Here is a 27784-nt window from a genome sequence, read left to right as displayed (position 1 = left end):
TTCTGAACCTTTTTTACCGGTACGTGTTTATTCCTTTACGAGTGCCTATCACTTGTTGCTTGGAGAATATTCCTCTCAAAAGATACAAATTCACGTCGATTTATACTTTGCTATAATATAATACAAACAATACATGTGTACTGTTTTTATTCGTAATATTTTGGCTTTGACAATATGGCAAAATATTAAACATGTTTTCTTAAATGGCATTCAAAACACTTTGGTAAACAGAGAGAAACAACAAATGAACTAAAATATTTGGTAAACAGAGGGAAACAACAAATGAACTAAAATATTTAAAAGATGAGCGTAAAATGGTTGGGGATCGTGTATTAGGTGAGGGGTGGTGGTTGTGAGAGAGTAGTGCGGGCATAGTATCTCAGGAGCGCAGGCGCTAGTACAGTCCCTCCTTCTAAAACTAGACCTCTCAGTCACGAGTAGCCCAGCCAAGGTGATACATTCAGTGGTCTTCCATTGAATACTACAACTGCTTACATCCGTTGTATTGGATAATCCACAACGTTCAACCTTGTAAATTCGATAGCACGAGTAATTGAAATGAATCGCAACGGTCGATTACACTATAACAGCCCAGCCAAGGTGATACATTCAGTGGTCTTCCATTGAATACTACAACTGCTTACATCCGTTGTATTGGATAATCCACAACGTTCAACCTTGTAAATTCGATAGCACGAGTAATTGAAATGAATCGCAACGGTCGATTACACTATAACAGCGTGTTTGGTTTTATTGCCATTACCAAGACCGCAATAAGGGGTTTACAATTGTAGTGAAATCTATTATGAAGTACAAGTATTATCTTAAAATGAATTTTTTTTGTTTTATACGTAATGTACTAACATTTAAGTATGTTGGCAGTAGGATATAACCTTTTATTTTTTACATGTTTTTATTTCAATGTGAACTATTAAATTACTGCGAATTTTTTTCTCAATAACTAAATATTGTGTAATGCTGGTTACACATCCATGTTTCACGGTTTTAAGTGAACTATCTCGAAAAGCGTAGTCCGATTAAACGTTATTGAAGCCAGTAGTTGAGTAGTATATTAAATATTGCAGTGCGGTATACATTGCTCAACCCGCTTTGGCAGAGTTAGGAGTGGGATAAATATGTGGCAAGACCAGCGATCACATAAGACCAATAGATGGAGCAGTGGGGTTGCCCGTTGAAGCCGACTCTGGCGCGCGATGTTACAAACAATGGCGGCGACCTTGGGATGATTCACCCTAGTGGCGAGCGCTCAGACAGTGTTCGCTGCTGTCTGGCAGTGTGTAGCAGTGCGTTAGGCCCACGTTTTACATATCTTAATAAACACATTTTTTAAGTTTAGAAACTTTATTCTAAGAAAACCATTTTGTAAAATAGGTCTAATTACAACTGCACAAAAGAAAATCTTTTATTAAATATTGTTTCCTTTTAGAGATATTAATTTTTGAAAAACTTGAAATCAAAAGGGATCATGTCCGTATTATCTAATGTAAATAGTGATCTAAGTGCTGCTAACAATTAATTTGGTTGTCTAAGTGCCATAAATGTCTCAATTAATTTGATTTTTTGTATTAGGCCACGTAGTTAACAGTATTTTTTATTTACTTTAATGATAGATAAGACTTTATTTTAAAAAAAACCTTAACTAGGCCTATACATTTTTTGGGTGGAGGATACCATACGTATTAGGCAGTGTCGAGTATTACAAAAGCAAAATAATAGAGTTTTAACTTACTTTATTTACAAGAATTCATAAAAATAAAATTTACACACTTAAAATTGTAGTCTTGTTTAGTTTATGCCTACTTTATAGTGTTCATAAAAGTTTTTATGGCTAGGCTGAGTAAGAAACGGGATAACACTCTTTATATCTGATTTTATGTTTTCTAATTTTCATATTTTAATTTGCATTACATTAAATTCATTATTTATAAACATAATGAATTACCCATTTGGGTAATTTGGTGTGCCAGCATCTGGACTATTTCGCATGTAGCTATAGCTTTTTTAGAAAATAGTCTTTTCATCATGCTCAATGATACTTAATTTATTTATTTTTTACGTTATTTTTTTTCTAATAGTTTGGTGGTAAATTTAACTTATTTGTTTTGTACTTTTTTAATGAATTAATATTTGTTTCTAAAATTGCACTGCTAAATGAGATTGTACATTGTTAATTACCTGATTTCTTGTAAATGTATAGATTTTTCCAAGTAGATCTGCTACATCATTTCTTGTTGTTTGTTATTTGCTCTAAATTTATCTTTGTTAATTCTTAAATGTTTATCATTATTTTTCTTTTATCTTGTTGTTGTTGTTCTTGTTATTATACTCAAGTTATATTAGTTTTTCGGGTTGGTTAGTGTTATTTATGATTTGTTATTTTTTGATACTTATTGCATAGTCAAAACTAACACACCATGTTTTATTATAAATTTTGTTCGATTATGCTGTCTGTCTTGAATTAATTAATTTGCACTATTCTTATAAAAAATGGTTTGTCCGTTGATAAATAAATACGTCTATGTCTAGTGATTTACTTTTATTGTACCTTATATTGCCTCAAGTTTAGTTAATATTTAATTGCACTGAATGACAGTTTCTATTTACATGAAATGATAAGCGAATGCCTTATAAATGGGGTTTAAAAATGTTAAACATATTAAAAATAATTAATTAAATTTAAATGAATTTTAAATTAACGATATGTTGAGTTTTAATTTAAGAGCCGATAGCGGCCTGGAGTGTAGGCGATCTGTTGTAGGTCGGGCGATGCGGTCAGGGTTTTCGCCTATATTCTGCCGATAATATCAGGAAAACGACTGGTCTTAGAAAATAAAGTTTCGAATGAAAAAAATAATTCAACTCTTTATCTCAAACTTTCCCGCTTACAAACTTGCCTGTCCTAAAAACAAAAAAATTCCTCACAGACCGACTTTTTCATGTTACGATTTCAAATGTGTATAAAACTTTTAAAGTTTTTTGCTCATTAAAATTATATAGAGATCAAAACTGGTAATTTGAGTTGCGCCATTGGAATCGGTGTTTTATGAGATATACGTACACCAAATTTGAAAACATTTTGGCTTAATCCTAACTGGGCTAGGTGGCGATTTATTTATGCGCGCGCACTGCAATTTTTAAGCTTTTCTGGACGGCGTTTGGCGTTTCTAGATGTTCTCAAGATGGCCGCCACTGGCTTCAACACCAGTAATGCTGTAGGAATAGGAGTGCTCCATCTATTGGTCTTATGTGATCGCTGGGCAAGACCAAGCGAGAAGCTGTGGGAGGTTGCTCCACCGTGCTTACAGATCGTGTCTACAACATCGTATTGCACCCAATTGTGCACCTGACGAGACAACGAGAATACCTCTTCACCTACATTGCACTATACTTTGTAGTGTAGATGTCTCTGAAGTCGGAACGGTATAAAGGAGTTAATATGTGGCAAGACCAAGCGAGAAGCTGTGGGAGTTGCTCCACCGTGCTTACAGATCGTGTCTACAACATCGTATTGCACCCAATTGTGCACCTGACGAGACAACGAGAATACCTCTTCACCTACATTGCACTATACTTTGTAGTGTAGATGTCTCTGAAGTCGGAACGGTATAAAGGAGTTAATATGTGGCAAGACCCAAGCGAGAAGCTGTGGGAGTTGCTCCACCGTGCTTACAGATCGTGTCTACAACATCGTATTGCACCCAATTTGTGCACCTGACGAGACAACGAGAATACCTCTTCACCTACATTGCACTATACTTTGTAGTGTAGATGTCTCTGAAGTCGGAACGGTATAAAAGGAGTTAATATGTGGCAAGACCAAGCGAGAAGCTGTGGGAGGTTGCTCCACCGTGCTTACAGATCGTGTCTACAACATCGTATTGCACCCAATTGTGCACCTGACGAGACAACGAGAATACCTCTTCACCTACATTGCACTATATTTTGTAGTGTAGATGTCTCTGATGTCGGAACGGTATAAAGGAGTTAATTTTGAGCTTCTTCGTCGCCGATTTTGTTTATGTCTCCTGACGAACATGAATCCAGATTCCAAGACTCACTTCTGTGACAGCGTCAGATTCCAGGTGCTGCACTAAGAGGAAGTTAAACTGGAGCTAAACTGCACATTCACAATGAATCAACTCTTTCCATGATAGCTACGTTATGAAATAAATTGTTAGGATATATTCAAGGGAACTAATCCACGAATCACGTGTATAAGGGATTCATACTTGCATAAGGGAAAATTAACCTAATGTAGGGCTATACGATATTAAGACATTCTATCGTACATTTCAAATTTACATTTACTCGTAGATCAGTTAGCCCAAACAGGCTACAAAATCATTTATAAGTTTAAGATGTAACTCGTGAACTCTTTAGATAAACAATTTCATCTTCTGATAATGCAGTTCAAAACGTATAGTTTACCATGACACTGCCCTGTAGATTTCTAAACGCGTTACACAAGTGGTTCTCACAGTAGAAAAAATATTTGAGCTCTTTGCACCAAATAAAATATGAATAACCAAGTGCTTTTAAGTGAAAGCAGAGTACATGCGAACCTTTCAGTGCGTCACTCGAGAGGGAAAATTATGCTGCAATTTTAAAGAGTGAAGGAGGACGGAATTACTTTTACTGCTTTGTAAACGTGAAGTGGCATTTTGAGGGGGTGGTGTTGGCGTAGGCTGGGGTTGGTGGGGGTAGGTCGGAGGGGTGCATTACGATAATGAGCAGCCCCGGGGAAATGGGGGGATAGTCGAGTAGTTGCACTTTCTCTGCAGAAATTGGTGGAAGGGGTCTCTACCAGAATTCCCAAAGAATGACAAAGCTGTGTCATTACAATTGGTAATTTTTTTGATCTAATGTAATTTTTTACGTTTAAGTTTAGGAATCCATATAAAAAATCCATACTGATTGTCCAATTGTTATAAAATATCGGGTAGTAATTAACCACTTGAAAGTAGGGGTAATTGTCTGGAAAAAATTACAAAGTTTGGTTAGTGATTGTGTATGTTTTATTAGCAAAAATCTAAATGCAAGTAAAATTGGTTTTGTTTAATTAGTTTGTTGGTTGAAAAGTCGACTTTACAAAAATAGAATAAATATGAAAACAATATGCATATCACAGCTTTGTTAGATTCTTTAAGAGATAATTTAGTGATTGAGGAGGAAAGGCAGATGCGCTTTAATAGCATGAGGGTTAAGATTGAGAGATTGATTTATTTTGAGTGTGTTGGAATGATTTATTTACTAATGCATTAACACATTTTAAAGAAAATCGTCCTTTCCTTTTACAATGAAATAAAAACTTCAATTTGTCATGTCTATTGAACCTCTATTTCTATTTCGTACAAACAACTATGTAACAATATTTTTTACACTAAGAAAAACCCAAATTTTCTAAATCTAAAAATTGTGGCTTCTTTAGTATACAATTAATAAATATTGTGTTAAATTTTGACTTGAAACCTCATCTAACAACCTTTGAAGGTTTTGAATATGATCGACCAATCTCATTATGCAATCATCTCCACGAACCTTTTCTGAAGAAAACTGGCCTCGGGTGGGGTATTTTCTTGTATAACGTTTGGTCATTTATTTTCGTTATAAAACACGTATCTGTTTTCCTGGAAACTGCAGTAGTGAGTGACTACTTTCGTTTTCGTTTGCGGCTATGACTTGCGTGACTGACCTTCTCATAATTGAGTAAGTGGGCAGGGCCTGTGGCTTGTCTGAGTTCCATTCCGGGCGCTTTGGTTGATTCAGGTTGGAAAAGACAGAAGTCTCACTTGGTCACCTGATCAAAGCGAGATCGGAGGGTTAGACCCAGTACTAACATTAACGGGACTAGCTAGCTGTTCGTGCCAATTGCTCTCAGTGTATTTATCTTAGTGAGACATCTAGGTGTACTTGTTTTGGTCTATACATGATTTACTCTATAGACATAAGTTATAACATGTTTTAATCACGAAACGTATTTGATCGTGTTTACGTGATCCTTGTTTTGATTCTGTAGTTAGGGCCTTTTTGCTAAACGTATTATTGTCACTATTTTGATCAGAAGTATCCTTATGGTGTTTTTGAAGTTCGTTGTTCTTAAAGTTTTATTTTTTATGTTCCAAGTTTGTTACTCGGATTGTCAGTTGTATATTTATTGTTTTTAATAAATAGTGTTTCAATGTGCCAAGATCCAATACTTTTAGTCTATCAGTACTCAGTACTAAGGGCAACAAAAAGAGGACGTATTAAGGGACAATTTTGTATTTTGTTCTAGTAGCTAGATGTAAGCATTATGTTGTAATTGTATACACTCCTTCTTACGTATAATAATCATTATTGTTTTTTTATACTATTTAAAGCTAAAACGAAATGTGAAGGCTACATTATTGTTCTGGACGTTTGCCATCGTAACGATAAACTAAAGCAATAGTCACACTATGTTTTGAGATCTATAATCTGATGACTTTCTCAGGTGGTTAATTAACCCAATATGTATTAATACAAACTAGGTTAAAGTGAACAAAATATATGAAAGTGTTGTGACACACAGTAGTCGGAAACCACACCAACATCTATGTGTCAACTTTACACTCACTAACTGTAAAACATACATTCAATATAATGGGAACTAATTATTATCATTATATAACCAAATGACAAGTCTGTTCGTCACCACCAATCACAGAAAACTGGCCAGTGGTTAATGATAAATAAAATTTCGACCCTCATTGCAGGAATGAGATAATGGCGAATCAAAAAATGTGGGCATTAATACTGGATCATTCTAGATGAATTGCCTAAGATCTTACCTTAACTAGAAATAGGGTTATTTAAACTCTTAATTATGTCTTTATTCTTAAATTTTCTTTTTAGTTCAATTTTTAGTACTGGCAACCGTGTGGTTGAATTTTAATGGACGGCGGGTAATGGTTTGAACTGAGCGATTCGAACCATTGGTCTTTGTGATCCCTGTATATCTTGTGAAACTTATCTATGGAGTATTTTTGTTTATTCATTTGTCACATTGACGCTTAAAACAACAAAACTTTATTAATCTATATTTTGATGTAAAATTTTTAACTTAGTTATACCAAACTGGACAGTGGAATTCCCAATTTCTCGCGGATCGCAAAACAAGTTAAAACACATAAAAATTGTTATTGTTATATAAACTTTATTTTTATTGTTAATTATTTATATTTCATTTTATTGTTATAGGCCTTTTCTGCTTCATAAATTTACAAAGTGATAAACTTGTTATTATTATATTAACAATGTTACCATCAATTTTACTTTTATTGTTATTTTTTATAGTTCATTTACTGTTGTAGACCTTTCTAGTACAATGTTTATATATTTTTTCACTTGCCATGCCAAACATATAGGACTTTTAAATTATTGTCAAGTGTCACTTTTCTGCTAAAACTTTTGTGTATACGATTAAGCTGAAAATAGTGTTGTTTGTGAAATTGAATTCTCTTTTTTATTGGATTGAAAATTGATGGTGGTGGAGTATAGAAATGGACTTCTGTAGGACTGCAAAATGTTTCAAAACTTGTAAACATATATTACTGTTAACTTCTTTTCCCGCCCTTGCATTGGGAGCTATGCCATTTATCCATTGATATGTTTACTTAAGTAAAGAGCTTTGAACTTGAACTTGAACATAAATGTCACTGGAACACTGTTAACAGAGCGACACCCAGCGAATTCGAAATCATAGATAGTAACCTCAGTGAGACGTGTAGGTTTGGATTGTCTTTAATATGAACATTTGGTGAATGGAAAGATATTGATTGTACCTACCACCTGATCGCAATCAGCTGGCTGAGCTTAGGCATTGAAGGGATGTAAACACTAAACAGTTTAGCTGGGCGGGCGTGAGTCCTTATCGATCCTTTCGCCCCCTCCGTCCCAGAACTTCCCATACCCCCCTGGCACACAGCCTCACTCTGAACCTGTGGGATAGTGGGGTGAGGGAGGAGCAGACAAACCCTAAAGGTTCAACCACCTCGTCCGTCCTTTGATCAATCTAATTAATACGAGGAGCCTATAGGTTTTATATCGCGAAAATGGAGTGCGCTGGAATATCGCATACAGGTAGATGTTAACAGAAAGTGATGTTGAAAGGAAATACTTCTAAAATATATGCAGTGAAATATTTTAAAAAAAACTTTGAGAGTAAATTTAAATTTAGAGTTTGTTAAGTATTGGCCAATAAGAAAACTGGTACTTGTATTCTTTGACTTAGCGACGGATTCGTGCTAAAGTGAGAGTTAATTTTTAATTTAGTTTAAAAATGCCGATACAACGGAGTGTCAAGGAGACCGACAGATTGTAACGAAGGCCTTTCGTAATACATTTTGTATCAGCAAATTGTGTTCAATCGATTAACAGCTGAACAAGACATGCTATGTACATGAATGTAATTTGTACATCTTGTGGATTTGATGCGGGTAGGAGACATCAAAAACTTGTATTCTTGCAATTTCTATCCCATATGACTCCATATTGAGTATATCAAGACCTAGAGGTACCATACTGTTTCAAGTCTTCTCGGTATTTTTTACGGAATTACTTACGACTGCCACTTTTTGATCTTTTGGTCTAAAAATCAATATACTTCTTCCTTCAAACAAGATAGAAACTGTTGGGTTCCTCATAATAATAATAATAATAATAATAATTGATAAAAGATTTTTTCTTATTGAGTTATATTCAAAGCGATGAACTTTATTCTTACTTGCTTCTTTTACAGAAGTAGTTGATTTTGTACCCTCTACTACTTACTTGTACTATAAACTCATAAATTTATGTCACTCTTCCACAAATCTCAGATTTGCTACTAAAATGCTTGATTGCTGAGACTTTATATGATTTTTCGTTATATGTATTTTAAGCTTGTGGGGTTCACCCAGTTCGTAGTGTTGATGGTCGGGAAGTGAAATGCCGGAAACGTGGGTGTTCTAAAATTGGCCGCCCTCAAGAACGGAAACGGAAGGCCGCCTCAATGTTTGAGCGGAGTCAGTTTCACCAGAGCATGTGTCAGCACGTGTGCCCGTTGCCAGGCAACTGTTCATATCTACATGACGTATTTTAGGCGAGTACTTGCGCGCAAGGGACGGCGGCTATTGGATGAATACTGTGTAATACAAATAGAGTCCACCGGGAAATTCAGTTGACGCCACTCTGAAATTTGTGTTGGCACCACTGTGATGTCTGTGATTGGTCCGCTTTGACATCCAGCATTCATGGCATTAATTGATGCCTCCCTTCGTTAATAACGTACCACTTGTTTGTGTTGTGGGACACTCGCATTCTTGTTGACTCAAACGTTTTGAAATATATATTTTCAGTTCTTAGGAATGTGTTCAACTTTCATTGAAATAAATTTTTTACATATAAGTTTAGGACAATAATTGCTGAAGCATTTAAAAATTTTTTTTTATTATACAGCTCTAATTCCAAAGTAAATGTTCCAAAACGTTTTATAGAATCTTGTCAATCATTAAAAAAAATCCATATTGTTTGACCTGTTTATGGTACTAGCACCTAACTTAATCAAAGCAAAATTAATTCTATAACGAAAACGCCATAACTCCACGGTTCTATGAGATCTGAGACTACGGTTACATACTCAAGGATCTACAAATATGGCTTCGAACGTAGTACCTATAAAGCTTCAAACAAAAAGATCTTAATTGTTGAAGAATCAGAGAATCAAAAGTCAAGATCCAAGTTCATGCGCGATGTAAACTTTTGTGATTCTACTGTCCCAATCCCATAAACTTGAAGAATGATTCGTTTCATGATTAAATATAACCAAGACGATTATGCTGACTTCATAGCAAACTGAAGATTTTCGTCCGACGCGAGAAGAAATTCAACGTTTGAAACGTTCGACAAACTGAGGTTATCATGAAATATATCTCTGGACGGGAGGGACTAAACATATTGCTTTACTTCACGATAATCAACCCTGTGTTGTAATCGGCGAATATTGCTGTACAGGAATGTATTTTCTTGAGTTCCCCACCAAGCTTATCATCATTCGAAAGCTAAGAAACGAATATCAGTATCTTTAGACTAACCGTAGGTTCTATTTTTCACTCGGCGCAATTATTGAATAGTAGGTCCGAGGTGCATTGACTCAACACGTGACAAAGTTATATTAAAGTACAAGGAAAAATATCAAAACCTCCGAAGTCAATATTGAAAATAAACTAAAAACGTGAAATTCATTATTCTTCATATTTGCTAAATACCGGATAAATAATCGTGTTACCCAACCAAGAGTGGCGAAACTATCGCTTTATCAGCCGGTCATGCGGTTAAAATAACCGATACGGTCGTTGCTCAGCTCGACCAAAGAGGAAGTTGAGCATATCTTACTGTGATATTTGAATACATAACAGAAGTCACGATTAGAGCTATAAAATACCGAGTTAGAAGAAGCAGATAGTTCATAGAAGAAAAAGAAAAATATAGACCATCAGGCCAAAGACCAATAAGTAGTGAGTGATTTCAGGTTTCAACAATAAACTTGAAAGCGGTAATTTCAACCTTGATTATCGACAAACTCTCCACATACAAAAATACTGCATGTATCAAAACAAAAGTAATATATAATACTATAACTTAATTTTTGTCAGTAAAACACACACACACACACACACACACACACACACACACACACGCACACACACACTTGTATCATTGTGTTTTGTAGTGAGCCGATTTACACCAATTTAAACTCTTTCCAGGATTTAATTTAATTCCAGAAGTACCTTATCATCGTTTACTTTCACAATGGAATATGTCTGGAAGTTACGTGTTTTATTTGACGAGAGGCACAATGAAATCTTGCTTCAACTTGATCTCTAAAACTATAGTAAAGTTTTCCGTTGATAGGGTTGTGATAAGTCAGTGCACTGTGAAGTTTATGTCTAAAGTATAGTTTTGCTCCCCTGTTGATGACCCTGTGATAAGTCAGTGCACTATCAAATTCTCTCAATGAGCTATCGCCGCATTGTCCATTGTTTTTTTTAACAAACAACAAAACAATAAGGCAATATATAAAAATTCCTAAAATTTATCTGCGGCATGATTCCAAACACCTCATAGCTCGAAGCAAATATGTCATTCGGTGCTTAATCGTATTGGTATAAATGAATCATCGCAAAACACGAGTGTGCACAGAAAATGTTCGCTTTTGCTCCTAGTGATAACAAAAACTAGTGTGATGCTTAGTTTTATAGTAGATCAGAATTTATTGAATTACAGTGTGATATCTGCGAGTTCAGTAGGGCAGAGTCTTGTGTTATAAGTAATGTCCATGCTTACCTAACCTTTCCCTCATCAACTACAACTATGTTTATCCTTCACTAACTGTTCTATTTGTTACAGGGAGTTGCGAGGACGACACGATGGGTCCTATATTTATCAAAGAGCCCCAAAACCGGGTAGACTTCAGCAACACGACGGGAGCGACAGTGGAGTGCTCGGCCCGGGGCAACCCTCCGCCCGAGATCATATGGGTGAGGGCCGACGGCACGGCAGTGGGAGACGTACCCGGTCTCAGACAGGTAAATACAAAGATATGTTACTATTCGTGTTCTTTGGTCGTAGAAATACGCAAGACCGTGTGTAGTGTAACAGGCTTTGCTTATACGTACCCGGTCTCTGAGAGGTAAATACACCATACGACAGTACGTGATATCAGACTTCGCTTAAGTCTCGTAAACAATTTCAGATCTATATCATAATTCGTTCTTCAGATATCCCACGGAAACAGAGAGAAAGGGAATTATGCCAGTTCCTTGAATGATATCAAAATGTACAACATTTCAAGGCTAATGCTCAAGGGTCCGTTTCGAAACGTAAATTTTCATTACATAGAGTATTATTATTAAATAAATATGCCAGTTCAAAATGTCAAGTTCTTATAACGTCAAGATTTAGTTCGTGTCAAAGTGAAGTAAAGGCGTATTAAAAACCTCCAGTTTAAAATCGAAAAGTTGTTATTTCAAGTAAGTTAAGTGGATCTTTCGAAAATTTAAAATATCAAGTACAGCCTGTGTAAGTGCTGATAATTATTTCATTTCTTTCCGAATTACATATATTACAAAATCGTATTTACAAGGTGCTTTAAATTAGTTTATAACTGCTCCGTTTCAGGAAGGTGAAGTTTCAAAGTAAAATCCAGTCAACCTTAGATAAATGTATGTATTTATTGGAGAGTAGTGGTATTTGCACAAGCTTTCAAATAATCAAAATATCAAACATTCTTCTTTTAATTTACGTAAAATTAAGTTTCGTGGTTTAGATCCTTCGCTGAGCTTGACTACAATATTACTGTTGAGTGTAATATGCGTGAAGCAAGACTCACAAATGTCTGAAACAGACTGTACTTGGCGTTGTGAAACTTAATATTTGCACTCACTTTAAAACTAAAACTTGTGATTATTATTAACTGGTTATTTTAACAAACATCTGCTCATTACAGTTGGGCTGAGTTGGAGTATAGTCTGAAACAGACTGTACTGGACGTTATGTAACTTTCCGTTTAGGAAATGGCCGCTGTTATATTTAAACCATTAGACACAATTTACGTTTTAAAACTTAACTCTCTCTTTTCAGCATTTTAAAAGTAAAAAAATACACACACACAAGCTCTCTTTAAACAATTTAAATAGCACCTACATTTTATATATCACTTGTATTACTTAGTCAGACATGGTGTAAGGAATATTGGGAATGGTGGGTGGTGACAGAGAAAGATGAGATCAGATAAGCGTCAGGGGCTGGTGACGAAGGATGCTGGGCTGGCAGTCTATATCAGATAACGACTTCAAACGTGCTGTAACATGTTCGTCATCACAATATGTCATCATATGTCTATGTACTTTTATATTCATTATTCCATTATTCCAGAAAGATTTTACAATATACACAGAAACAGAAAAAAAAGATGCACGTAAAGATTATTATTAATCTAAAGGAACAAATAAAAGTAACTAAACAGGTTTCTTATAATAAATTCTTATCTCGTCTGCCTGAGGAAAGGTTGCTCTAAGGAAATGAGTCTACATGAAATGGCAATATGGCCTGTGTGTAGACCGGAGTTGCTCAAGTAAAAACAATAATTGCAACAATTATTCCAAAAAGGATGAGTTTGAACTATTATTGTTTGGTTTAATCGATCAAATCCACAACCCCAACTATATGCAGCCAATGCCAATGTATATGTCTGGAGTCAATGTGAAAGAATGTGTCCCTAATTTGTGGCGGAGAGGTAGCGGTCAAAACCGTCCATAGCTGGTCGCTATCAGTGATTCGGCCTCCGATACAGAAAAATTAAAAATTATTAAAAATAAAAATTATTAAAAATGCAAAAATTAAATAAATAAAAAATATACTTAAATTCTTCGTAGGTCAGACTAATATTGTTTACGTAAAGTTGAAGTTATTGAAGTTTTTTCTTTGTGCACTAATTTTCTACATGAAGGCCTTGAATTCTTAAGAAATTAATTTATAATCTTGTATAGTACTGGATATCAAGCTTTATCACGATCGTTGAAATTACTAGATAGGGGTAATCACATTATTGGGATGATTCACCGCCATTTCCTTTTGGTGTGCCTTTATTATCATTATCCAATCAGGTTTATTCAGTTCTTCACTTATCTTGGTTGTGGTACAGACATATATGTATATGTATAAAACCTAATCTGAAAAAAATTAAAAATAGGATTAAGTTTGTAATAAATAACATTAAAAAGATATTATAACTCTATATTAAAGATAGATTAAATTTATTTTAATACATGTAATACTAAACTTTTTGTATATTCTGTAAACAATGCATAATCAGACTTAAAATTTTTATAACAATTATTAATTTAATATTATTGTGGCCGTAAAATTACCAGCAGCCAGGCAGAGACACGAACCAGCTGATAATTGTACGCTCATGTGAATGACTTAATAAAGGTACGCCGCCTTCAATACGGCTCGATACTGTACGCTCCAATGGTTATACATTGCCTCGTGGCTTCTGCAGGCGCGGTGGCTTACCAGCCCATGCACGTCCAAGTGATATTAAGTAAAACAATAAAAATTTAATTAATCCACGTCTATGATTTGTTGATAATGTATTAATAGTATTTAAACTTTTAGATACATTATTTGACATTTTAAGTGCCCATAATTATAAAAATCAAATGTAAATGGCATTATAAATATTTGCTAATATTTTTATAACTATAGGTTATGTACTAAACTGAAGGCGTTTTAGCATTGAAATTGCCTAATAGCGATAACTTTAGGTCACTCGAGAATTTAACAATAGCCTAGATTTGTAGTCTTCCAGTAGATTTGTCACAAGTAATAAACCAATGATTACTTGTAGAAGTTATTAAAAATTTACACTTCAGACACCTGCTAATATTGTTCAGTATTCCTCGGCTCCTTTTATTTTATTGTTGTTAATAACTATTAATTTATTTTTGTTCAGTGTGTAATTTGTAATTTCTAGGTAATGCTTAATTATAATATGTAGACAAAACATCCTGATGCTAATGTTTATAAATGAATTTCACAACATCTGTAAAATAGAGGAATATTATAACATAAATAATTCGCTAAGAGTATACTTGATTGTAAATTTCATATGATAGAATATAATTCCAAGCATTTTAATATGTAGTTATCTGTATTTTAATATCCCGGGTATAAACCAATACAGATTACATTAACAATCAAAGCTGCTCTGGGTATGGAAAGTTACCAGGCTTACTGCTGACAGACTTGGACTTACAATTCATGTGCTGAATTAAAATATATATCTTCTCCACCTGCACTGCTTAACCTAATAAGTCTGGCTGCATATATTCATTACTCGTTACTACAATTAAATGTTATACTGAATAAAAATAAAATATATTACTGATAATTTAATATTTTAAATTGGCTGATTAAGACCGCATACGATGTCACCGGTCTGGTCTTAGAACTATTATATGCTGGGGTCGTCACACTTACTAACCCTATCAGTATATCTAATATAATATTAGAAAAAAGGAATCAATTTAGAATACTATAGCACATGGGATAACAATGCATTCATGGAAGGGATTAGCTGTTTTAAATCTTACCAGACCTATACATATGCTACATACATAAATAAAATACTTTGATGTAAATGTCATACTCCCCACCCCCTTATTTAGGCTAATGATCATCATACAAAAAACTGTGATCGTAAAGAGTTATGTCCTGATGTGTAGCATCCTTTGCCAAGGTCTTTGTACAGCATTCTCACACAAAAAGCCCACAGATCTCTAGGTTTATTGAGTTCTCAGCTGTGCATTGAGTAACTGGGTTTTTCTAAATCCAGTGAGGTTTAGCAATATATTTCATGATGACTATTCCAATACACTTCATATTTCAGAAAGATTCAAAAACTTCAATAAATAATGTGCTTTTTCAATAACTCACCCTATGATTTTCTAATTCTGTTAGGTAGCCTCACAATATGCCTTGTAGTTTAAGACTAATTTCCAAATGTACTTTTTATCCCAAAAGAGCCATGCAGCTATAACTTCTGCTTCAGTTCAAAATCACTAAGCTATATTTCATTCTCCTTCATATTTACATTATAATATCTATTTTTTATTCTTTTCTTGGTTCCTTCAAGTTTTGTTCTTGGGTTATTTATTCTGTAAAAGATTTTTCATTTCCATTGTTTGCAGTATAGTCAAAAGTAAAGTTTATTAATGAAATGTACCTAATCGTATTTAAAGTGGTAATGAAAAGGGGAGTGAGGGAGAGTTGAGCCATTTATGTGGCTATAAACGGTTTACTGTTGGGGACATCTGGAGAGTAAATGCTCTGGTTTGTATTGCTAATACAACACTAACTCTATTGTACTTCTGGCTTTCAAATTTACTACATTAATCACATGGTATCATACACATGCAACAAAATTATACTAATTTGGAATGGTCTACAGTGCATATCTACACTCACAAGTTTGATTTTTCTTACTTACAAAAAAAAGTGCCTGTGCAATAAAGATGATTTTAGGCTATTGCAATTGCATGATGGAATTTCTGGAAGATATTTTGCGATTTTCTCTGATCGTGCATGGACCACCAGAATTCAAAACTACCTAATAAAAAAAGTTTATATATATAATATGTATGTATAGACTTAATGCAATATAACACAAGCTTGTGAACACAATAACTGCTGTACTTTTTGAAATATCCAAACTAAACTTAGTACATAAGTAGTACTTGCACATAGCTTAGATGTTTGGTAGTCAGTATTAACCCATAAAAAGTTTATATATATATATATATATAATATGTATGTATAGACTTAATGCAATATAACACAAGCTTGTGAACACAATAATTGCTGTACTTTTTGAAATATCCAAACTAAACTTAGTACATAAGTAGTACTTGCACATAGCTTAGATGTTTGGTAGTCAGTATTAACCCATAAAAAGTTTATATATATATATAATATGTATGTATAGACTTAATGCAATATAACACAAGCTTGTGAACACAATAATTGCTGTACTTTTTGAAATATCCAAACTAAACTTAGTACATAAGTAGTACTTGCACATAGCTTAGATGTTTGGTAGTCAGTATTAACCCATAAAAAGTTTATATATATATAATATGTATGTATAGACTTAATGCAATATAACACAAGCTTGTGAACACAATAACTGCTGTACTTTTTGAAATATCCAAACTAAACTTAGTACATAAGTAGTACTTGCACATAGCTTAGATGTTTGGTAGTCAGTATTAACCCATAAAAAGTTTATATATATAATATGTATGTATAGACTTAATGCAATATAACACAAGCTTGTGAACACAATAACTGCTGTACTTTTTGAAATATCCAAACTAAACTTAGTACATAAGTAGTACTTGCACATAGCTTAGATGTTTGGTAGTCAGTATTAACCCATAAAAAGTTTATATATATATATATAATATGTATGTATAGACTTAATGCAATATAACACAAGCTTGTGAACACAATAATTGCTGTACTTTTTGAAATATCCAAACTAAACTTAGTACATAAGTAGTACTTGCACATAGCTTAGATGTTTGGTAGTCAGTATTAACCCATAAAAAGTTTATATATATATATATAATATGTATGTATAGACTTAATGCAATATAACACAAGCTTGTGAACACAATAACTGCTGTACTTTTTGAAATATCCAAACTAAACTTAGTACATAAGTAGTACTTGCACATAGCTTAGATGTTTGGTAGTCAGTATTAACCCATAAAAAGTTTATATATATATATAATATGTATGTATAGACTTAATGCAATATAACACAAGCTTGTGAACACAATAATTGCTGTACTTTTTGAAATATCCAAACTAAACTTAGTACATAAGTAGTACTTGCACATAGCTTAGATGTTTGGTAGTCAGTATTAACCCATAAAAAGTTTATATATATATATATATAATATGTATGTATAGACTTAATGCAATATAACACAAGCTTGTGAACACAATAACTGCTGTACTTTTTGAAATATCCAAACTAAACTTAGTACATAAGTAGTACTTGCACATAGCTTAGATGTTTGGTAGTCAGTATTAACCCATAAAAAGTTTCAAGATGGCAGTCATTCTCATTCAAGCAAAAGATGTAAACTTTATTAATTCTTAACTTAGAACCAAACTGATACATTTGGCATGTTATGTAAATTGTATTAGAATTACCCAGTTCCTATTTCATATATTGGATAATAAAAAAAAAATTGTATTCTTCCAATATGACAGCCATATAAAGTCTGGAAAAGGAATGTTTATTTATCAGGTACTATGCATTATAGCACAAAACAGAAAAGTATTTTATAAATCTTAGGTCATTTACAATCATATCTTTTCTTATGTATTTTTGGTATCTTGAAAGATATTCAGATAACGGGTGCACAACGTTTTTATTTGTATATAACATTACAATACTATATTACAATAGTTATCACTACTGTTCTTATTTTATTCAGACTAAAATATGTGATACAGAGACAGTATAGCTTGGACAAGTTTGTCTTAACCAATAAAATGTTCCTTTTCCTAAAATGTAAAGTAATTTCAAGCAACATTTATTCTTACTAATTTTTTTATAACTTAAGGTTTCAAGATTGGGGCCAAATATACGATTAATTAAACTGTTATAAGAGAATAGTTTTAAAACATAATTTAGGATTAATTAATTGTAACTAAATCAAGTCCAAGTAATGAAAAATTATAATGCTTTTAAACATTATTGTATTGTAGTGTCAAGAGTATGGTGTTTTTAAATGTTTTAAAGAATTATGATTGTACAAACATGCCAACATGGAGAGTTATTGGCCCTTTAGTGTTGTGTAAATGAAGCATCTAAACTAATAATGCATCTCAGTTTGGCATCTAGAGATGAAGGCCACATGTTTACCAATATTTATCTTTCTTCCGACCTGCTGGTAGGGATAGTTTTAAATTTCAAAAGTTTGGTCATATCTATTACATTCTTACATAAGCTAGTGGCTGCCTGGAAGGTCATGAACTCAATCTTGTAGGGGGTTAAAAATGTAGTGTTAGTCACTGGTCATCATTGATGCCATTATAAATTTAGCAGTGCCAGTAAACATGCTGAGGGAGGGGTTGTACAAAGCATAGAACAATTTTTATCCCTGGATAAAAATAGAAACAGAACCCTTGCTGATTCTTACTATTAACTCCCATTAGTTAACATATCAAAACATGTTTTTTTTTCTTTCTAGCCTGGATACTAAAGTCATTATTTATGATATGCATATACTATTTGCATGGTAACAATGTGTTACCATTTATATATTTTTATTCAGTTTGTCATGAATTATGTATTTTTTACTATGTAGATTTTGTACCTCATTACTTTCCGAACATTGTCACGATTTATATTGTGTTGAAATGAATTAAATTGACTGAAAAATTTAACAACTTTAGTGAAATATTTTTTAGTTTAAAATCAACAAAGTATTGGTTATTTTAGAATTAATAGAATATTGAAATGAAATCAATATTATATGCAAGTCATTTGTTATCATTGAATTTTAAATTGATCACCTTTGATTAGCGAGGGTGGACAGATGGGAAATTGAGCTGGGGAAGTTACCATGACTTGAGTATGGATTGTACAGGTGTAATATTTATCATGTACCTACCATTAATATAGACCTTTCACTTTATTTGAATTCTCTACTCTATGTCCAATTGTGTGAAATAAACATAAAATGGAGAGGTTATAGAAACAAGTTAATACATGTATTTTAAAAAATAAACTAAATTTTAAATTAAAATCTATGATATAAATACAAATATGATTAGTAAATATTGATGTTTACTACAATTTCAGAGTTGAAGCCCCTAGCATCAAAACCCTCCAATTCCAATTTCCATAAAAGTTGAGCTATCTATAATTTCATATTGTTTGAAACATGTTGAATTCTAAAATAAAATTAGTTTACTTCCAAACCTGCCAAATCCTATTGTAAAATATTGTTGAAATTGAGGCTTAGTATAAGGGCTAATCCCACCCTGATCAATTTGGTTCCTTTTATTACCTCTAATTTAAGATGGTTATCATTTGTTTCTCAAGAAGGTTTTATTTACTTGTCCTTTTCATCTATCATGTACTAGCCCAGGTGCCAAAAGCCATTTTTTGAATTGTATAAGCACAAAACCTGGTTGAGGGATTTCTCTTAAAAAGGAAATTGATTAGCAGCTGTGCTAGTCTTGGTGAATGTTGAAATGAGAGGTTATCAAACTGGCCAACAAAAAGAAATATATGTATAATGGTCGGTTTTAAGTGTATAAAGCTAGAAAAAATATGATCTAAGAAAAAATCTACCATTTAATATTTTTAACCCTTTTGATAACCTCCTATTTCAACCTCTACTAAAACTGGAGTGGCTGACAATTGATTTTGTTCTTATTAAAAACTCCTCTATCGATAAAAAAACAGTTTATGTCCTTATATAGTGCAAACTAGCTCTTGGCTCCTAGACTATACCAATTTAGTGTTAATTGGACATGAAAAACATGTGCCATTAAAATGATTTACTGAATCCTTTCAGGTGTTGGCGAATGGTAACTTAGTGTTTCCACCATTCAGAGCAGAAGACTACCGGCAAGAGGTTCATGCACAAGTGTATGTCTGTCTCGCACGAAACTCTGTTGGCTCTATACATTCTCGCGATGTCAACGTCCGAGCAGGTGGGTCGCTTAGAGTTATACCGATATAAGCTGAGACTTTCAGAGTGACAGAAAAACTTCTGACAACATTGTTGTAGCAATAAATAAATTTTCATTAACTATTTGGATGAAAATATTTTTTTATTATATTCAGAGATTTTTGTCTAGATTGATTAAAAATTGAGTGTATACTATTATGAGATGTAGATATAAAGTAAATTAAAATGAGTAAAATATGACTTGAATGGATCAATTTTTAATTTATGCAGTATCTTACAAATCTGGCTGTTCTCAATAACACTTGAGTTACCCTTCTATTCTTCTACTGCACAATATCTTGCTGTGGTAAACCATTGGAAATGTTGAACAAAAGCTATTGTTAACCAACTCTCTGTAAATTTGAGGACTTCTTCTTCTCTCTTGGCAACAAGAGCTTTTGCCTTATGGAAGATTTGTATTCTCTCATACTGGATTTAATTTCAAGGTAACTAACTGTTCACTACAGTTGTTATTGGTTTAAAATAATAGAGAAAATTGTAAAATATATTCACCCTTTCAATGTGACAGGTTTCCATTTCCATTTAATTTGAATTAGACAAAATGATTGTAAAAATGAACAGTTTTAATATCTTCAAAATTTCTTGTGTTTTACGTGTTTTTTTTATATGAATTTAGTTTGAACATGTTTAAAAATAAAATAAAATAATCGTAACAACAATTAAGTACCTATTAAATTTATATGACTGGTTTTCAACTGAGACAATCAAAATTATTGTGCTTTTATGAAATGAGTACACAAGAAATGGCAGGGGTATTCAATGGCAGAACATTGTGTTTTGAAGACTTCCCACTATTCATAGAACCAGCTGGGGCCTGTCACAGAGGAATGTCTAGACATTATCATAACAACAACTCCTAATAACCTTACCTCTTTTATTTGTCTCATCTTCTGACTGCTTTCTTTTGGTAATTAGTAGAATTTCTCCATGTTTTGTTCCACAGTTTTGTTGTTCAAGGTGTTCCATAATCATGTCATAACTATTTAAAGTTTATTTTAAACCTAATTAAACTGAATTATTTTCTCCTTGAGTTGCGCTTTGTTTCTGACCTTATAATATATCAATATGTATGTTTAAAATAAATAGTTTACTTTAGAAATACCAACATTAATTTTCCTAAAAGATGTAGAGTTAAATAAAATAAGGTCGTTGGCGTTGTTGTCATCACTTTTTATGTTTTACTATGTTAAACTGATATATTTAACATAGTAGGCTTGAAAAGGTATAGTGCAAAAGTAGGTAATACTATATGAAGAAAATAATTTAATGATGTAATCAAAATTCTGATTGTCTTTAATTGTAGTAATGAATATATTTAATATGTTCACGTTTCCCTGAATTATTACTGTACTTGTTCAATATTTTACAGTACTGCCATTGTGGCTGATTGTTGTCATTAAAAAAATACTTGATACTCATTTCTATATAAGTTACAATTTTCTTAATGAGAGTAATTGCTAACACAGTGTTGCCACATCTCTAGTGGTTTCCCAAGAGTATGATACAGATGTCAACAAGGAGTATGCCATACGTGGCAACGCTGCTGTACTCAAGTGTCAAGTGCCCTCATTTGTGGCCGACTTTGTCACCGTTGTGTCCTGGCACACAGACCAGGGAGAGGACTTTATTCCTGGTTCTCAGTTTGGTAAATGTTTTACTTGCGCCTTTCACTGGTTTGAGTCTTAAAAAAGCTGTATAATTTGTTCTTACACTTCTGCACTGGCGGGTTTAAATTAAAATTTTAAAAATATTAACGATAACAAATGTTAGGTTAGAGATGAATATGGATTTTTTAAGACTCCAACCAAGAAAGATTTTGATAAAACTAGGTACTGCAAGACTGATGGCAGAATGGATCATGATTTTCCTCTAACCTGATCCTTCCAACAATACCAATTTCTTTTTTAATTTTTTAAAACCAATTGAACAGCATTATAATTTTTTGTAAACAAATTTTATGGATTGTTTTTATATTCAGAATTATAATACTTTGTACATCTAATGATTGAAACATAAAGATTTTTAGATACAAATTTTAAGAACTCGTTAACACATAATTATTAACACTTTTATAGATCATAATCTTATTAACATAAAACTATATTTTATATACAGGTTTTCTTTTATAAATAAAACTCATATAGTACTCAATAGTAAAAGTAATTACCTACTTAAGCTTAAGTTTTTGTTCAGCAAAAGAGTTTTTATATCAAAGCAAATTAAACTCCCCTTTCCTATTTCTTGTTCAAACTATCTAGCCTACTTTTGTTTTTCCTACTAAATAAAAAGAATGTAAATCACAGATAAAATCATAAAAAACATGTAAATAACAAGTAAGCGAACAAAGTAAATACATATAAGAGCTTTGCACTAGTATGTATTAGAATATACATACATACTAGTTTTGTCTTCTTTATATTGTGTAATTAGAATATATGCTCTAAATTTTTCAATGTAATTGAATCCCATTATGCAAAAGTTTTATTAAGACGTCATTTGATTTAATCAAATGATGTCTTAATGTGATGTAATCAAACAACATAATCTCTGTGGAGCTAATAGGAAGTTTTCCATCATAATGTGAGAAGAAAAAACAATATAAAAAAATTTGGAGATCTGGAATCTGATCTTTTTATCAGGTACAATAGCCTAATCTATAACTAATAACTAGGTTGAAATTAAGTGTTAGGTTAGTTATCCACCTGAGTAAGAAATTAGATTTCAGATCTCGAAATGAATTATTTAGTTTCACGTTACAATGGCAAATGTCTAAAAAAATCCTGTTATCTTGCAAATCATCCATTGTCTAAAACAAACTCTAAATAAAGAAACATAACTTTGAAGTAACAGGCATTTGTGATTATCATGTGACCAGGAAATAATAATATATGATGTCCGCACTATAATGATGTTAGCTTTAACAGGGTTAAAGCAATAAAATAAAATCGTTTCAATGAACAGAAAATTTATGTCTTTTAAATACAGTCCTGCATTAATATAGTTGCTCAAGATCTATATTTTAATTTTAAAAGCTTTTACTTTTGCTCACATAGCTCTCCAATAGATCCATCCAGCTTTTATTTAATAAATCCAGTCAAGATGACTTCCCTCCCATTCTTTCCCGAAGATAGGAAATTCTTCTCCTTAACCGTGTGGTGTGACAGTTGTCCAGCAGGTGTACCAGAGTGAGGTGAACAATGAATATGTGATCCGTGGAAATGCTGCCGTCCTCAAGTGTAGCATACCCTCCTTTGTGGCAGACTTTGTTTCCGTAGTTTCCTGGCAGGACGATCAGGGGAACACCTTCTCTGGCAGCCTGTCCTCGTCTAACTATGGTACTTGAGTGTCACTCCGTTACTGGCAACTTCATATGATGGTTTATAGCATAGTAAAAGTGACATTTTGGTGTGTTTCGTAGGAAAAAGTCTTTTATGTAAAATTTGAATACGGTCCTCTGGTTTTTCACTATAAATACATAACTTGTATTATTCAACATCAACTTGTTAATTGCCGGGATTAAGAGGTAGCACCCCTAAAATTTCTCTTTTACTCCCTTTATTGTTAAAGTTTTCGAGTAAAAAACATATTGCTGATTCATACTTGAATCATTATCACCATTTATTGTCATGAAATGAAAATACATTGTAATGTTAACCCTCCTAATGATAGGTGAATGTTTTAAAAGTACAATAAACTCTTCATGTCAAATAGAATAATGTTGGGGGCTCAGAGGGCTAAAATTTTATATTTTAGTTTGTCATGTATCGTCACATCTTAACATTTGTTAACCATATCAACATTTGCAAATGAGAAGATTGAAAACATGTATTATGTACTTCTTTATCATGAGATTGGTAAATCTTTTTAAAAATAGTGTCAAATATTCATTAGTTCTGGTTATATAAGTTGAATTTAAATAAAATCATGATAATTTAAACTTAGCCATGTAAATTTAACCATTCCTTTAATACAAAACTCTCATTTATGTCTAAAAAATTAAAAGTTGCAAGTAGAAAATTAAAAAAACCCTAAAATACATTAATTGTTAAATTGGTTAACCCTAAAAATAAATAATATAACATTATCATTAAATTCTGTATAAAGGCATGAATTAGCGGTGTTTTCAGAAAATGATATATTTTAGAACAAATTTACAGATATAATTAATAATTATCATTTACAAACCCTAAAGAAATAAATAATATATTATAACTAATTCTTATAGTATTCAACTTTTACAACCATCATGTGGAGAAGCATAAGTAACCATTCTCACGAATGGGTGTTTGAGTGAATGGAATATACCTTGTAGCTTCACTCCCTTTCCAATACAAACCTGAGTGGAAACCATTTAAAATTACTAATTTCCATCCATGTTTCAGCTGTGGTGATAGATAGGTCAAATAATGATCTAATATTGTAACCTTACAGTTGTAAACCAGTTCTATGATGCCGAAGTGGTATCCGAGTATGTTATCCGAGGCAACACCGCAGTTCTCAAGTGCAATATTCCGTCATTTGTTGCGGATTTTGTTAGGGTGGAATCCTGGGTCTCGACAGACGGTGCTTTGTATACACCCTCCTCCAACTACGGTAGAGTGCCCTTGGATAATGATGTCCAGAGGCAAAGTCATTCAGATGTTTACAAAAATAATTGTTCAAAAACTATTTTTCTTTTATTGCTGTTTTTTATTCAACATTATCATTTGGTTTATTGATTTAATGTTATATTATGAAATATTTATATAACAAAATATTTTTACTGAATGTAATGAATGTGTTTATGATGTTCTCTTTCAAAATAATCATAGCTCAATATTTTATTGATTACAATCTTTAGTCGTCTAATGTGAAAGCAATATTTATTTAAATACCACTGTTCTTAATTAACTGAAAGGAGAATGTTAGGCAAATTTTCTTGTAATATTTCATTAAGTATATTTTAAGGTCATTTAAGGTTTTAAGATAATATATTTTTGGAATATATTTTTAAAAACCATATAATTTTTTAATGTTATTCTCTAGCTATTCTCTATTGATCCTCTACCAACAAATGAGGTTCAGTTAATCAAAATATTTAATTGTCCCACATTATGAATGATTTTGACTCTGGAAGGAAGAGTGAACAGAATGAATGGTATTTTCCAAGATTTCATTCATTATTTGTTATCCTTTATTTTATTACCTCTTCCCTCCCCCATCTTGAGACACACAATTATTATTAGTTTTTAAAGTTTTTCTTGAACATTATGCTTTTTAAATTTACCCAATAAGCAAATATAATTCTTGAAAAATTAAAAGAAACAAAACAATTACATTTTTTGATAGAGTAATTCAGCTTGATTACCTATGTCATCCCCACCCTTAAGGCTATTGAACCTTTCATAGCTTACAAGATGAAGGAGACAACTCCCCTGGGAAGAGTATCAGCTGACAAAGTTATTCCAGAATTAATCTTGCAGAGGAATTGAGGTCACTTGATCCCATAGTGATCCATTTCAGATACTGTGTTCTTACTTCATTTAAAGAATATTCCAATGTGGTTTTATTTATAAACTGTTACTTTACCTAGAATTGAGCTCATATTAATTTTTTATGTTGTTGGAAATAGGTTTTAGTTTGGTGAACTTTCTTCTATTTTTGGTAGATTTAGTGGTGTGTAAGGCTAATACATGACTCTTCATATATTTGCTTTTGTTGCAAATCAGTAATTAATAATTTAATAGATTATTGGACTCATTGTTACTTAAGAAGTTAACTCAAGGTTAAATTAAATAGTGCTGAATTAGTTTTAACTATAATTTTGAAATATTTATTCTACAAAATTAACATTACTTGTCAAATCAGTTGTCCCAGGTGTTTATTATTAGAACTTTTACATATAACTTACTAAAGGTATTAGGATTGAACCAATAGAAGTAATTTTTATCCAGTGGTAAACCAGAAGTATGAGGCAGAGATTATGACAGAGTACGTCATTCGTGGCAACACAGCAGTTTTGAAGTGCAGCATTCCCTCGTTTGTGGCAGACTTTGTTCAAGTGGAGTCCTGGCTTTCAGAAGATGGAATGGTGTTTCATGCTCCTACACGAACTGACAGGCAGGAGATTTATGGTAACTGGTGTAAACAGTTACAACTTGTGTAAATGGAGATCATCCTTGGGAACTAGTAATGTAAATTACAGACCAATATCAATACTATTATGTTTTTTAAAGTTATTTGGTCTATGATTAAATCTTTATGTTGCTAGTAAATGATTCTATTTGAGTTTTTTCTGGTAAAATAATTAGTTTGAAAAAATTTCTTATCTGAATTTTGCTACTATGTAATCTGAACTGTACTAGTTTCTCAAGTGGATGGTCTGGTTAAGCAGACTGAATGAACCCAACACCAAACTCAAACCCAAACTGGTGAGGAGAGGAGCTGTCCTCCTTATGGCTGTTGCAGCAGGTTGGGTTATTTTACTATTCTTCTCTTCGTTCTAGTGGTTTCCCAAAACTACATCACCGAAGCAGAAAATGAATATGTCATCAGAGGAAACAGTGCTGTTATGAAATGCAAGATCCCCAGTTTTGTTGCTGACTTTGTGGTTATTGAATCTTGGGTATCCAACGAAGGAGATATATTTACTGCCTCTCACTCACAAAACAGTTTTGGTAATTTTTCTCTTTTCTCGGCTGAATGTGATGTAGTGTCTTTTGAACCCTTGGACCTGGTGCCAAATCTGAAGTCAGCATTTTTTGTTTTAGTTATATCCTTAAATTTGTTTTGTTTCCAGGAATATTGTTTGCAGCTAATTTATATATTTTTTATATATTATTGTCTTTTTTTTCATGTTCTCTACTGAGGAATCAAAAACTATGTTGAGGAATTTTTGTTGTATTTTAATTCTTATGTGAAAATTAAAACCGCTAATATTGTAAGATTTTAGATTTTTAATTGTCTAACACATTTATTTATGATACAATTTGTGACTCATTACTGATAATTAATTGGTGATTATAGTCAGAAAAGCTCTCTTCAGCAGTCATGGACCCTCCTCATATTGGAATGTAAAACATATAAACTAATAAACTGTTAAATTACCTTTTTCAGTTGTGATCCAGCCTTATGAGGCAGAAGCAGATAATGAGTATGTGATTCGTGGCAATAGTGTCGTCATGAAGTGTGAAGTCCCTAGTTTTGTGGCAGACTTTGTTACTGTTACCATGTGGGAAGATAGCATTGGCAATGAATTTTTCGCTAACAGTGACTATGGTAACATTTCACTCTTTGTAGTAAATTGTGAGATTGGTCCTCCACACCTCCTTAAATGCCAACCAATCATTCTTCTGTTTTATCTGTATTATCGCCCAGATAATTCAACTAACAAATTAAATATTTTGTTTGTCTAGTTGTCGTCCAGCCTTATGAAGTTGATG

General features: G+C 32.7%; 1 protein-coding gene across 41 annotated transcripts in view; it reads left to right on the top strand.

Annotated features, from left to right (window-relative positions):
• LOC124357275 (Down syndrome cell adhesion molecule-like protein Dscam2) overlaps positions 1–27784 on the top strand; it is a 231198-nt gene that overhangs the window by 74660 nt on the left and 128754 nt on the right. For 23 of the 41 annotated variants that reach the window (XR_006921931.1, XM_046808884.1, XM_046808872.1 and 20 more), the window contains exons 3-5: positions 11428–11606; positions 20187–20325; positions 26297–26476. Coding sequence is in view for 40 of the 41 variants with exons in the window: in XM_046808884.1 (XP_046664840.1) it covers positions 11428–11606; positions 20187–20325; positions 26297–26476 (498 nt within the window). In the remaining variant the exon portion in view is untranslated. Of the gene's footprint in view, positions 1–11427; positions 11607–20186; positions 20326–21846; positions 22009–24794; positions 24957–26296; positions 26477–26848; positions 27020–27458; positions 27621–27784 lie in introns of all 41 variants that reach the window. The other 18 variants (XM_046808903.1, XM_046808897.1, XM_046808899.1 and 15 more) reach the window with 5 other exon arrangements.

The sequence above is a fragment of the Homalodisca vitripennis genome, chromosome 3 (assembly GCF_021130785.1).
Source record: "Homalodisca vitripennis isolate AUS2020 chromosome 3, UT_GWSS_2.1, whole genome shotgun sequence".
Classification (NCBI taxonomy): Eukaryota; Metazoa; Arthropoda; class Insecta; order Hemiptera; family Cicadellidae; genus Homalodisca; species Homalodisca vitripennis.
Note: the sequence above shows the minus strand (reverse complement) of the source record. Positions and strands in the feature narration are given on the sequence as shown.